The 15,313-nt window shown below is 42.0% G+C and overlaps 1 protein-coding gene across 1 annotated transcript in view; it reads right to left on the reverse strand.

Moving 5' to 3' along the window:
• Positions 1–3,603, reverse strand: part of LOC129824608 (uncharacterized) — a 42,554-nt gene extending 38,951 nt beyond the window's left edge. The window contains exon 1 of the mRNA XM_055887928.1: positions 3,441–3,603. Coding sequence (XP_055743903.1) covers positions 3,441–3,603 — 163 coding nt within the window. The remainder of the gene's footprint in view (positions 1–3,440) is intronic.
• Between the last annotated feature and the right edge of the window lie 11,710 nt (positions 3,604–15,313).

Genomic DNA, 15,313 nt, shown 5'->3' on the forward strand with positions numbered 1-15,313 from the left:
TGTTTAAAACTAACATTGTTTAGGAACATTGGAGTAAAACAAGTCCATATTTTGCTTCTGATGGGGTACGACAGTTGAACTAACACCATGATGTATTTATAAATTATATTATTATTATTTATTTTTTTATCAATATATATATCATTAACTTAAGTCAAAAAATGGATGTAACAATCACAGATTGCCCCTTTAAGTGGTTACAGGAAAAAAGCTGCCTTGTATCTCCATACTGTAATCATCTTCTGCATTGATCTGGAAGCAATGCACCTGGACGCATTAGACTTGTTGTCCAGCTATTTTACGTCAGTGCAGGATTAAGGAAATGAAACAAGGAGAGGAAACCATTTAAGACAATTGAGGTGCACCCATACAATCGTGTGACTGAATAACGTCATCCTATACTAACTAGTGGAGGAGGCAGATTGCTGTATTCTGTCATTGCTGTGAAAGTTGTCCTATGAGCTACAATGGGAGGGTATAGGCATCTAATGCCAAACGTGTGTGAACGATGCCATCCTGTGGACCCCCTCAACACCTTGACAGACTTGACATGAAGAAGGGATCTAGCCACTTAGGGTGGTCATATGTGATGTACATTTAGGAGTTACAAGGTTAATACAACTACTAAAATCACATGTGAGGAGCATTCATTTACTCCACCATCCTGAGAGAGAACAGTGCAGTCCTCATGACAAGATGCCAACTACGACTCTCTGGATAGGGGCCAAGTCTGAGACGCTGCTGGGTTCATGTTAACACACATACACACACAGCAGAGTGTTTTTGGTCTGCAGACGTTTACAAAATCTTTATTTACAATGAGCTTTAGAAATAAGATATGGGGATTCTCGCATCACCATTATATACTTGAGTAAATTTAAAAGGCTGCTATGACCGAATCAGACTTATCTTTACATTACATTAGGACTCTGTCATCAGGTCTTTGGCAAGAGAACCAGGAGACATGGACAAGATTCTGAAGCATTTTACTGTTTTATTTAGTTCTCTCCATCTCGGTCTCCCTCTTTATCTTGGGCCTGATATGAAAAAAGAAGGAGGAGAGAGGAGAAGGAGAGGAGAATGAGAAGGAGAGGAGAGGAGAAGAAGGAGAACGAGCGAGAAGGGCAAAAAATTATGGCTAAAGTTGAGGAGATTCCAGTTTGTTTGTCCGCCTCTTCCATTAATCTCAGACTACCACCACACATGACATGTGTGGAAAAGTAGTAATGGAAAAGTAGTGAGGAGAGGAAAGGAAGAGAGGAGGAGAGGAGAGGAGAGGAGGAGAGGAGAGGAGGAGGAGAGAAGTAGGAAAAGGCTGTATTTCTCTCACCGTCCCGTTCGTTTCGCAGGGAGTCCAGGGGGATACATCATTCTAAAAATACATGCTTATATCACTGGAATTCATCTTCAGACCCTTGTGATGCCAGTGGCATTTAAACTGGTTTGATTAGGGCTGTGAAGTTAAAAAGCAGAGCGTACAGATACTTCAACACAGATTAATCATCAGGTTTTATCCGGCACAGGGAGGAACATACTTACCTATTTGCCTGGTACAGTGCCTTCAGAAAGTACTCATACCCCTTGACTTGTTCATGATTTTGTTGTGTTACAGTCTGAATTCAAGTGATCAAATAAAATAAAAATCTCACCCATCTACACAAAATACCTCAATGAAAAAGTGAAAATATGTTTTAAGAAATTGTTGCAAATTTATTGAAAATAAAATGCAGAATGTATTCACACCCCTGAGTCAATACGTTACATTCACCATTGGCAATGATGACAGCAAGTCTTTCTGGGTGAGCTTTCCACACCTGGATTGTACAATATTTGCAGATTATTCTTTTTTAAATTCTTCAAGCTCTGTCAAGTTGGTTATGGATCATTGCTAGACAGGCATTTTCAAGTCTTGCCATAGATTTTCAAGCAAATTTAAGTCTAAAAGGTAACTGGGCCACTTAGAAACATTCAATCTCGTCTTGGTAAGAAACTCTCCAGTGCATATTTGGCCTTGTGTTTTAGGTTATTGTCCTGCTGAAAGGTGAATTTGTCTGAAAGGTGAATTTGGCCTTGTGGGGTGTCTGTTGGAGAGCAGACTGTAGCAGGTTTTCCTCCAGGATTTTGCCTGTGATTACTGTAGATCTATTCCGTTTATTTTATCCTGAAAAACTCCTCAGTCCTTGCCGATGACAAGCATACCCATAATATGATGCAGCCACCACTATGCTTGAAAATATGGAGAGTGTTACTCAGTGATCTGTTGTGTTGGATTTGCCCCAAAACATAACACTTTGTATTCAGAACATAAAGATAATTTCTTTGCCACATTTTTGGCAGTTTTAATGTAGTGCCTTATTGCAAAGGATGCATGTTTTGGATTTTTAAAATTCTGTACAGGCTTCCTTCTTTTCACTCTGTCATTTAGGTTAGTATTGTGGAGAAACTACATTGTTGATCCCAGTTTTCTCCTATCACAGCCATTAAACTCTTTACCTGTTTTAAAGTCGCCATTTGCCTCATGGTGAAATCCCTGAGCAGTTTCCTTCCTCTCCAGCAACTGAGTTAGCAAGGATGCCTGTATGTTCGTAGTGACTGGGTGTATTGATACACCATCCAAAGTGTAATTAAAAACGTCACCATGCTCAAAGGGATATTCAATGTCTGTTTTTATTTTATTTTGACCCATCTACCAATAGGTGCCATTCTTTGCAAGGCTTTGGAAAACCTCCCTGGTCTTTGTGGTTGAATCTGTGTTTAAAATGCACTGCTCAACTGAGGGACCATACAGATAATTGAATGTGTGGGGTACAGAGATGAGGTAGTCATTCAAAAATCATGTTTAGCATTCTTATTGCACACAAAGTGAGTCCATGCAACTTATTATGTGACTTGTTAAACACATTTTTACTCCTGAACTTATTTAGACTTGCTATAACAGAGGTGTTAAATACTTATTGACTCAAGACATTTAAGCTTTTCATTTTTTATTAATTAAAAATATAATTCCAATTTGACATTATGGGATATTGTGTGTAGGCCAGTGACAAAAAAAAAGCTCAATTGAATCCATGGCAGAAATTATTAGTCATTTTCTTTCAGAAGGCCTGTATGGAATTTCGAAGTTACGGAAGAAAATAAGAGAAATAGTTTTTATTCTTGGATTGACGATGAATCTTCATATGATTTGTTCTCACGTGATTGATTCAGCCAATCCCATCAATCTGCTGATCACTATCATTAGTATCATTGACATTGTCAACATCTAAGTTGAATTGGTCTATAGCCAGCTAAACCTGGCAAATCTAAGATAATACCTAGTATCAGGATTCACTCAGCAACCTTGTACTACGGCAAGTTTTTTACATAATAATTACAAAATGTTATTCTTGTTTATATGTTTTCATTTAATTTAAATTATAACTAATAGTATTATAACTCACCCTTCTTGCTCACATTGGTTGAGGGCTGTTTCCTGGTTGTGTGGTTGCTGAGGTCCTTCTTGTCTTGGGGGTCCTCATTGTCCTCTTTAGTCTTTAGGTGTCCAGGATTTTGCCTGTTCTCCTTACTGTGGACAGACAGCTCAGTAGTTTTCACTCCATTCATGCTGCGCTTCTCTCTGTATGACTACTTTACTGGGAATCATATCCTGTCAGACAGAGAGAGAACAAATCCTGTCAAAATCAGTTCCCCTGTGTGAGTGAGTGAGTGAGTGAGTGAGTGAGTGAGTGAGTGAATGAGTGAGTGAGTGAGTGAGTGAGTGAGTGAGTGAGCGAGAGAGCGAGGACACATCCTTTCACGACTTCATAGGCTGATATCATAATATCACAGAGGCCACCGTGCAGGATATTGTTGCTGCCTCAGCGTCTGTCCACTCCAGGTTAAAAACAACAGCTGGTCAATTAAAATCCAACTGACATCACAAAACGATAAATATATACGCCACAGACACGTCACACAACGAGAAATCTATGCCTTCACATTTCCACTGCCCATGTGCTTCTAAACCCTGTGGTGGTTAACCATTCTGTTAGTGTGTGCCGTTCCAACAGCGTTTTCTATTGTCTTTAGTTAAGAATCCATCTGAGCCTGGAGACGGCACAGCGACCATCATGCTGCATGCGTCCGTCTGTTTACAGAGCTTAAGCCCACGGACAAGTCCTGCTTCTCTCGCCATCCGCCCTCCACATCAGCCAACTTCTTCATTTACCGAGTTTACAAAGAGCAGACCTTCTTCCCCCTTCTTCCTTATTCCCAAATAATAAACACTCCATGCTCAGCGGATTCAGTAGCATTGAGAGAAAACCGTCGAGGTGAAAAACGAGGCCCGTCACTCTCGTCCATAGACAAGCCAAGTCTTCTGTTCTGCCCGGGGCCCCGTACATCATCGTCCACTGAGGGGTCTCACAGGGCATCATGAACTTGCGTCACTGTTTTCTTTAATAAGCTCTGTTTGGAGAACCACTCGGATGCTTAGAGGACAACCGTTCCCTCATATGTCACGCCTCCTGAAAACAGCTGAGGTATCAAAAAGCTAGGCTACGTCGGCCAGTCTGCCCGGTTACAGGGTGTCGGGTAGGTAAAGGTCTAAATATTTTAATAATGAACACGTATTAGTGTGTAGATTTATAATGAACACGTATTAGTGTGTGGATTTATAATGAACACGTATTAGTGTGTAGATTTATAATGAACACGTATTAGTGTGTGGATTTATAATGAACACGTATTAGTGTGTGGATTTATAATGAACACGTATTAGTGTGTAGATTTATAATGAACACGTATTAGTGTGTAGATTTATAATGAACACGTATTAGTGTGTAGATGTATAATGAACACGTATTAGTGTGTAGATTTATAATGAACACGTATTAGTGTGTAGATTTATAATGAACACGGGTTAAACTAATAGTCCTAACGCTATCCTTCCCAAACCTGATTCAAATCAACTTTTACAAGCCTTTCACGACTAGACAATTTCTAGTTAGTTACATTCATAATATTACACATTTGCTTGACACATAGCTGACCATTTTCATTACAAGTCAAGGTCAGCTGCTTTACAAAATGACGCCACAGACATTCGCCAAGACTTGACCAAACAACCATGTTGAGGGAAAGGAGAGCCCATCGGAAACATACTTATCTGTGTGGTAAGACAGATACAGTATCTGGTCCCACAGATATGTGTAGTGCACGTTGAGCAGACAAAAAGGGGGCTTGTATACGGCCCATAAACACGAGCTGGGGGGAAACAATAACAAAGCCAAGCATTTACCTCAGAAACAAGACAACACTTACAGTAAATTACCCTCCATAAAATAGCAGAACAGAAAACATGCCTCTATGCACTCCTCTTTTAATGAGGTCTTAACAGATGGGCCGGAGGTTGAAAGCCCACCCATCGCCAAGGACCGAGGGAGCCCACCCTGTTATATCACAGTGACAGCCTAACCAAGGCCAGGGCGGGACAGGACAGAGATGGCTGGCATACTGTGTGGCCTACATGGCGTTAGCTATAGGATGACAACTACACGAGAAGAACAAACAAATCCCCTCAATACATAGATTGTAGGTGCTTCAGTCAATGTGATGAAACATTGGAAAAAGCTCAGAAGTAGTTCTAGAACGGGTTCTAATGCTCTGTTCTAATGATCTGTTCTAATGCTCTGTTCTAATGCTCTGTTCTAATGCTCTGTTCTAATGCTCTGTTCTAATGCTCTGTTCTAATGTTCTGTTCTAATGCTCTGCTCTATAGATACCTGCCCAGCCCATGTCCAGGGTAAGGTGGGACTGAAGTGCAGAACATGTGGCCCAAAACACCCAACTCTGAAGCTGTTAAAAAACGATCCGCATCTTCAAAATAGGTTTCTGTTATTTGCCGATGCTATCTGGATGCTTGAGAGTGGGGTAAGACATTTTATGCTTGAGAGTGGGGTAAGACATTTGATTGCCATTTAAAATGTCATTTGGTTTTCTATAAAGATGCAGAGAGGACTTCTCCTAGGTCTCCCTATTGATTTCCTCAGTATAGATGAAGACCCGGCACACACTGGCTGAATCAACGTTGTTTCCACGGCATTTCAACGAAATGACGTTGAACCAACGTGGAATAGACGTTGAATTAACGTCTGTGCCCAGGGAGGGATGTGTTATGGACAGTAAGTCACTGTCTTGTCTTTGGACATGTGGCAATTAGAGTTTATCCCTATTCTCCTGACCTTATCGATTCCCTCAATTTGAAGAACCCTGGATGTGTCATCATCCCCTCGCTCTAATGGTAAACAGACAGAGGAGTAATGCAAGTTAGTAATCTGAGCCACATTTCACTTTCCCGTTGTCGGTGCCTGCATTGGTTTTAGTGGTGATACGTGAAGTCTAATAGCACAAGAGACAGCTAGCTCCCTGTTTGTTTGTGTGGTCAAAGTCAATGTTTATAGGCCTATATGCTATGTATGACATACGTTCATCTTATTTAGTCAATGGTTCCACTGTGTGGGCTATCCCATAATGGTTTTCAGGAGAAAACAGTTCAAAGCAGGTTACAGTATTAGCTTACAGAGATATCCTCCAAATCCCCGGCTCCTCTCACTGAGATTCTTTCATCCAGGAATGTTGTTATTTTCTTTCGTTTTTTTCTGTTCCTGTTGGACCACCAGCTGAGCTGAGGGCTGGCTGGCTGGCTGGCCACATTTATGGCTGCATGCTTTATTGACTGGTCTTATTTATGTCAGGGTTAAGCCAAGACTTCCACCACTGGTAATTAATACATTTTCAATTGAAGCTAATTAGGATATTCTAGTCGCTTATCGTATTATAGTCCTGCGATAGTTGCTGGCACACAAACTATAGTCCTTATTTAACCATGTATTTGGAGGCATCTATTGTAAGGTGCTCTAGACAACATGATCTACTAAATGACAAAATATGACAGTTATACCGGCATCATCTCGATCCAAGATGGCATAGCAGTCAGACGACATTTTGTCCTCGTATTGTCGTGTCCTGTATATATATATATTTACACCTTTCTTCGCATATCTTTTATATATTTTATTTCCAAGAACTCAACTACAAAAAGCTTTCCTGCAACCCGCCTCACCAATTACAAAAAAAAAGTATTATTTACCTCAAATCTGAAAATCCACAATAGAAGCTAGCCAGAAGCTAACCAGAAGCTAGCCAGAAACTAGCCAGAAGCTAGCCAGAAGCTAACCAGAAGTTAACCAGAAGCTGGCCAGAAGCTAACCTGAAGCTACCCAGAAGTTAGCCGGTTTACTGGCTAACGTTAGTATTTCAGCTAACCACGTTTTGTGGTCATCAGCTATTCCTTTAGCTCGATAATCTATCGGAACTTTTGTACAACGCGACTCTTTTTCTCAATATCCCCGGATTTCAACCGCAAGCTCTGGACATATACACCTTGATTTCACAGCTAGATAGCTGCAAAACGTGTGTTTATTGGCTTACGTCGATCCCGGAACAAACTTAAATGATCCCGGAGCTAGCCAGCTGAAGAGTTCCATCAGGCATTTCTGGGCTACAATCACCTATCCGGACCCGTTTTACTACAAATGCGGAGCCCCACCGGGCCTTCACGACTGACTACTGACGTTATCTGCCCGAGGGAGTTATCCAACTGGCACCTCCGTCGCGACGTTACCTGAACGCTCATCTGGGGCCCGCTAATCGTTAGCTGTCTTATCGGCTGCTATCTGAATAAGTAAATCGGACAATTTTTCTTGGGTCACTATAACTATTTCTATTTTGCCAATTGGATTGATCCCCTCTACCACACGGAACCCCACTAATCTACCGACGGAAACGCACGAGGTGACTAAAAATAGACATCCATCCTATGCTATCTTGCTAACGATAGCCAGCTACCCGGCCAGCTGTCTGGATCGCCGTGACCCAAACCAACCTCTACTCACTGGACCCTTATGATCACTCGATTAAGCATGCCTCTCCTTAATGTCAATATGCCTTGTCCATTGCTGTTCTGGTTAGTGTTTATTGGCTTATTTCACTGTAGAGCCTCTAGCCCTGCTCACTATACCATATCCAACCTTTCAGTTCCACCACCCACATATGCGATGACATCACCTGGTTTCAATGATGTTTCTAGAGACAATATCTCTCTCATCATCACTCAATACCTAGGTTTACCTCCACTGTATTCACATCATACCATACCTTTGTCTGTACATTATTCCTTGAAGCTATTTTATCGCCCCCAGAAACTTCCTTTTACTCTCTGTTCTAGACGTTCTAGACAACCAATTCTCATAGCTTTTAGCCGTACCCTTATCCTACTCCTCCTCTGTTCCTCTGGTGATGTAGAGGTGAATCCAGGCCCTGCAGTACCTAGCTCCACTCCTATTCCCCAGGCGCTCTCTTTTGATGACTTCTGTAACCGTAATAGCCTTGGTTTCATGCATGTTAACATTAGAAGCCTCCTCCCTAAGTTTGTTTTGTTCACTGCTTTAGCACACGCTGCCAACCCGGATGTTTTAGCCGTGTCTAAATCCTGGCTTAGGAAGACCACCAAAAATTCTGACATTTTCATCCCTAACTACAAGATTTTCAGACAAGATAGAACGGTCAAAGGGGGCGGTGTTGCAATCTACTGCAAAGATTGCCTGCAGAGTTCTGTTTAACTATCCAGGTCTGTTCCCAAACAATTTGAACTTCTACTTTTAAAAATCCACCTCTCTAAAAACAAGTCTCTCACCATTGCCGCCTGCTATAGACCACCCTCTGCCCCCAGCTGTGCTCTGGACACCATATGTGAACTGATTGCCCCCCATCTATCTTCAGAGCTCGTGCTGCTAGGCGACCTAAATTGGAACATGCTGAACACCCCAGCCATCCTACAATCTAAGCTTGATGCCCTCAATCTCACACAAATTATCAATGAACCTACCAGGTACCACCCCAAATCCGTAAACACGGGTACCCTCATAGATATCATCCTAACCAACTTGCCCTCCAAATATACCTCTGCTGTTTTCAACCAAGATCTCAGTGATCACTGCCTCATTGCCTGCATCCGTAATGGGTCAGCGGTCAAACGACCTCCACTCATCACTGTCAAACGCTCCCTGAAACACTTCAGCGAGCAGGCCTTTCTAATCGACCTGGCCGTGGTATCCTGGAAGGAAATTGATCTCATCCCGTCAGTAGAGGATGCCTGGTTATTTTTTTTTTTAAATGCCTTCCTCACCATCTTAAATAAGCATGCCCCATTCAAGAAATTTAGAACCAGGAACAGATATTGCCCTTGGTTCTCTCCAGACCTGACTGCCCTTAACACAAAAACCTCCTATGGCGTTCTGCATTAGCATCGAATAGCCCCCGTGATATGCAACTTTCAGGGAAGCTAGAAACCAATAAACACAGGCAGTTAGAAAAGCCAAGGCTAGCTTTTTCAAGCAGAAATTTGCTTCCTGCAACACAAACTCGAAAAAGTTCTGGGACACTGTAAAGTCCATGGAGAATAAGAACACCTCCTCCCAGATTTCAACTGCACTGAAGATAGGAAACACTGTCACCACCGACAAATCCACTATAATTGAGAATTTCAATAAGCATTTTTCTACGGCTGGCCATGCTTTCCACCTGGCTACCCCTACCCCGGTCAACAGCACTGCCCTACCCTCAGCTACTCGCCCAAGCCTTCCCCATTTCTCTTTCTCCCAAATACAGTCAGCTGATGTTCTAAAAGAGCTGCAAAATCTGGACCCTTACAAATCAGCCGGGCTAGATAATCTGGACCCTTTCTTTCTAAAACTATCTTCTGAAATTGTTGCCACCCCTATTACTAGCCTTTTCAACCTCTCTTTCGTGTCGCCTGAAATTCCCAAAGATTGGAAAGCAGCTGCGGTCATCCCCCTCTTCAAAGGGGGGGACACTCTTCACCCAAACAGCTACAGACCTATATCTATCCTACCCTGCCTTTCTAAGGTCTTCGAAAGCCAAGTCAACAAACAGATTACCGACCATTTCGAATCCCACCATACCTTCTCCGCTGTGCAATCTGGTTTCAGAGCTGGTCATGGGTGCACCTCAGCCACGCTCAAGGTCATAAACGATATCTTAACCGCCATCGATAAGAAACAATACTGTGCAGCCGTATTCATTGACCTGGCCAAGGCTTTTGACTCTGTCAATCACCACATCCTCATCGGCAGACTCGACAGCCTTGGTTTCTCTAATGATTGCCTCGCCTGGTTCACCAACTACTTCTCTGATAGAGTTCAGTGTGTCAAATCGGAGGGTCTGTTGTCCGGGCCTCTGGCAGTCTCTATGGGGGTGCCACAGGGTTCAATTCTTGGACCGACTCTCTTCTCTGTATACATCAATGATGTCGCTCTTGCTGCTGGTGAGTCTCTGATCCACCTCTACGCAGACAACACTATTCTGTATACTTCTGGCCCTTCTTTTGACACTGTGTTAACAACCCTCCAGGCGAGCTTCAATGCCATACAACTCTCCTTCCGTGGCCTCCAATTGCTGTTAAATACAAGTAAAACTAAATGCATGCTCTTCAACCGATCGCTGCCTGCACCTGCCCGCCCGTCCAACATCACTACTCTGGACGGCTCTGACTTAGAATATGTGGACAACTACAAATACCTAGGTGTCTGGTTGGACTGTAAACTCTCCTTCCAGACTCACATCAAACATCTCCAATCCAAAATTAAATCTAGAATTGGCTTCCTATTCCGCAACAAAGCATCCTTCACTCATGCTGCCAAACATACCCTTGTAAAACTGACCATCCTACCAATCCTCGACTTCGGTGATGTCATTTACAAAATAGCCTCCAAAACCCTACTTAATAAATTGGATGCAGTCTATCACAGTGCCATCCGTTTTGTCACCAAAGCCCCATATACTACCCACCACTGCGACCTGTACACTCTCGTTGGCTGGCCCTCGCTTCATACTCGTCGCCAAACCCACTGGCTCCAGGTCATCTACAAAACCCTGCTAGGTAAAGTCCCCCCTTATCTCAGCTCGCTGGGCACCATAGCAGCACCTACCTGTAGCACGCGCTCCAGCAGGTATATCTCTCTGGTCACCCCCAAAACCAATTCTTCCTTTGGCCGCCTCTCCTTCCAGTTCTCTGCTGCCAATGACTGGAACGAACTACAAAAATCTCTGAAACTGGAAACACTTATCTCCCTCACTAGCTTTAAGCACCAGCTGTCAGAGCAGCTCATAGATTACTGCACCTGTACATAGCCCATCTATAATTTAGCCCAAACAACTACCTCTTTACCTACTGTATTTATTTATTTATTTTGCTCCTTTGCACCCCATTATTTATATCTCTACTTTGCACATTCTTCCACTGCAAACCAACCATTCCAGTGTTTTTACTTGCTATATTGTATTTACTTCGCCACCATGGCCTTTTTTATATTTTTATTTATTTATAGATATATATTTTGTTTGCCTTCACCTCCCTTATCTCACCTCACTTGCTCACATTGTATATAGACTTATTTTTCACTGTATTATTGACTGTATGTTTGTTCTACTCCATGTGTAACTATGTGTTGTTGTATGTGTCGAACTGCTTTGCTTTATCTTGGCCAGGTCGCAATTGTAAATGAGAACGTGTTCTCAACTTGCCTACCTGGTTAAATAAAGGTGAAATAAATAAATAAATAAATAAAAATCTTATCCCAAGCTAATTATTTAACTGTCTCTGTTTTACCACAACTTACTTCGAACACAGAGTTTGGAGAAAAAAAGTTGTTATTCTGGTCCATGTTTTTGGCTTTTCTCTCATATAAAACAGGCCCCCAGTGGATTTGTAGGGTAAGAAGCAGTATGTAGAGTATTGGCCTCTCCAACTAACATGGTGTCTATTCTCTGAGTATTTCCCTGCGGTCTCACAACGTCTAACATGTCCTAATGCTAATGCCTGCTGGGCATTCCATGGAGCTATTGAAGTAGGAGAGGATGGAGGCGCTGGAATCCAGCAGCATGATGGGTAATATGAGGATGAAATATGAGCCTGTATCAATGAGTGGTGACACACTGTTTTAAACATAGAAATAGAATCCATTCCTATTTGAGTTCTATGTTATGTTATTCTATGTTATGGCTTACGTCATTATTTGGTTCTAACATCACACTGGACCCTGGCAAGCCGAAGGCATGCTTTAATCCCAAACTGTAGAATCCTTGTCATAGTCTGTGTAATAGACGACTACAACATGAGTCCTTCCACACGCTAGAGAGAGAGAAAAAAGTGGTGTTTCAGGATTTGTTTGAAAGTAAATAGACTTTGGACTAATGAAAAAGTACTGGTTCTATGTACCCCACGCTTTGCCACTTTGACAACTTGTTATTAAATTATTTTTTAAGAGAGGATTTAGAACTTTTGCCATTCTATAATAAACAATGGCATGGGCCATATTGAAAATATTTACTTAATTCTCCAAAGTGACTTATGGCAACGCTGGTCACTAAACAGAGTCGGAAGTGTTATGTCAGGTGCCACTGCCTGTACACTTGTTTATAGGAAAAGCCCATCTGGCTTTGGCTAACACAGGCAGCCCACTCTGGTGACCCCTCGGCTTGTTCGAATGGAAAATATAACAGGAGTGTTTGCTAAGCAGCTACAGTAGTCAACTTTCAGGTGACAGACAAGACAATGCTGTCTCTTGGAAACCCAGGCCCTCTTGGAAACCCTGGTCCTCTTGGAAACCCAGGCCCTCTTGGAAACCCAGGCCCTCTTGGAAACCCAGGCTCTCTTGGAAACCCTGGCCATCTTGGAAACCCTGGCTCTCTTGGAAACCCTGGCCCTCTTGGAAACCCAGGCCCTCTTGGAAACCCTGGCCCTCTTGGAAACCCTGGCCCTCTTGGAAACCCTGGCCTTCTTGGAAACCCTGGCCCTCTTGGAAACCCAGGCCCTCTTGGAAACCCAGGCCCTCTTGGAAACGCAGGCCCTCTTGGACACCCAGGCCCTCTCGCAACCAGTAGAAGAACTATCAAGGGGGAAAAAACATTATTATTTTTTTTTTATTACACCCATCTTGGGGGAGAGGTTTATAAATGATGACAGCTTTGCAGAAGCTTAGCAAAATGTTCAAGTAGGTGATGACTGGATGAGTGGACCAAATATGTCTTCCCTGCTTGTTGCTTTGATATCCACCTATGCTGGGAGAGATCAGATAGATTTTAGGATGTTGGTTTACTGCATGGCTCTATTCTAAATTCCATCCATCAACAGTATTGGAAAGGTGACAGTTGGTTGTGATTGATTGTTGAATGGTAAATCAAAGACAATACTTTCTGAAATAAATGTGGGTTTTTCTATCCAAGCTAATTTGATTCAGTTCATCATTCAGATCTTGGTGACAAGCCGACAGAAACACAATAAAACTGTCTCGATTCTCGTCATCAGTTGTCAGTGATGTGCTATACGCAAATAAAACTATATAAACAATCTCTGCGTTCAATCCACAACAGCAAACCTTCCAACTCCCCTTGTTCTCATAGATCTCAGACTTATTCGAGGTCATTCAACAAAGAATTATTAAGCTTATTCCTTTGGAAAGATATATATTTTAAAAACTTTTTTGAACTTATCCTCTGCAGCAGAGGTAACTCTGGGTCTTCCTTTCCTGTGGGGGTCCTCATGAGAGCCAGTTTCATCATAGTGTTTGATGATTTTTGCGACTGCACTTGAAGAAACTTTGAAAGTTCTTGAAATGTTCCGGATTGACTGACCTTCATGTCTTAAAGTAATGATGGACTGTCATTTCTCTTTGCTTATTTGAGCTGTTCTTGCCATAATATGGACTTGGTCTTTTACTAAATAGGGCGATCTTCTGTATACCCCCCCTACTTTGTCACAACACAACTGATTGGCTCAAATGCATTAGAAAGGAAAGAAATTCCACAAATTAACTTTTAAGAAGGCACACCTGTTAATTGAAATGCATTCCAGGTGACTACCTCATGAAGCTGGTTGAGAGAATGCGAAGAGTGTGCAAAGCTGTCATCAAGTCAAAGGGTGGCTACTTTAATGAGTCTCAAATATAAAATATATTTTGATTTGTTTAACACTTTTTGGTTACTACATGTGTTATTTCATAGTTGTAATGTCTTCATTATTATTCTACAATGTAGAAAATAGTCAAAATAAAGAAAAATCCTGGAATGAGTAGGTATGTCCCAACTTTTGACTTGTACTGTATATTTGTATTCTGGACACTGACATTGCTCGCTCTGATAGTTCTTAATTTTTCTTTTTACTTTTTGGATGATGTGTGTATTGTTTTGTGTTGTTAGGGTATTATTACTGCACTGTTGGAATCTAGAAACATAAGCATTTCACTGCACCTGCGAATAACATCTGAAAATCTCTGTACGCAACCAATAGTATTTGAAATTACTTGGGTAGATGTAGCATGGCAAATGTACATTTTACTACGTTAACTCTGAGGCCAGACTGCTTTGTCACTACCTACACTCACTCAAAAACACTGAGGAAAGCGAGGCCATGTTACGATGGGAGGTGAAATGGAGACAAAACATAGAACGTTGCTTTGGAGGATATCTGACAATCAAATCTAAAAAAAATCTCAGCATAGTGTGCACACCATTTCAGAACCCGACAATACAATATAACCAACAGTCAAACTTTTTCCCCCCACCTGTTTGTAAAGTGGTTGAGTATGTATCTGTGATGAATATGGGGCAGCTACCTACTACCACTGTCCAGTCTGTCTGTGATCTACGGTAACAACACAGCTGTAGCTTCTGGTATTCTCCTCCTTCAACACTGTTTAGCTCTTTGGCTTTCAGAGGCATCAATCTCCAGAGGAATTGGGCCAGGGTGTTTCATCAACCCTCTACACAGCAAAACAGTGGAATATGTCCCAGGCCAGGACCTCTTAAGTGTACATTCAACAGAAAAATAACTGGAATACACAGCGCTAAGAGCTTGTGTCTCTGTCTGACAACAAACGCCAAGAAAGATGAAGATAATGGAGAAAAGAGAATTCGTTAATACTTTACAGTTCACCAGATGTCGCCCGGGTGTTATGACAAATATCCTAACCATTAATCCATCCCCTCCAAAATATATCTAACAACAAAGACTTTAGACATGTGATATTTAGTAACGAGGGACGTTACAGATAAACTGATAGAAGTAGATTTCAGAATGCTGAGGTCTAAGGAGTCTACATAGCGTGGATTACATGTTCTATATGATGTCATTCTGTCGGACTAGACCTACATATTGTGGATTCCACGTCACGTGCCTCCCAACACAATAGAAGCA

Source organism: Salvelinus fontinalis, chromosome 1 (genome assembly GCF_029448725.1).
Source record: "Salvelinus fontinalis isolate EN_2023a chromosome 1, ASM2944872v1, whole genome shotgun sequence".
Lineage (NCBI taxonomy): Eukaryota > Metazoa > Chordata > Actinopteri > Salmoniformes > Salmonidae > Salvelinus > Salvelinus fontinalis.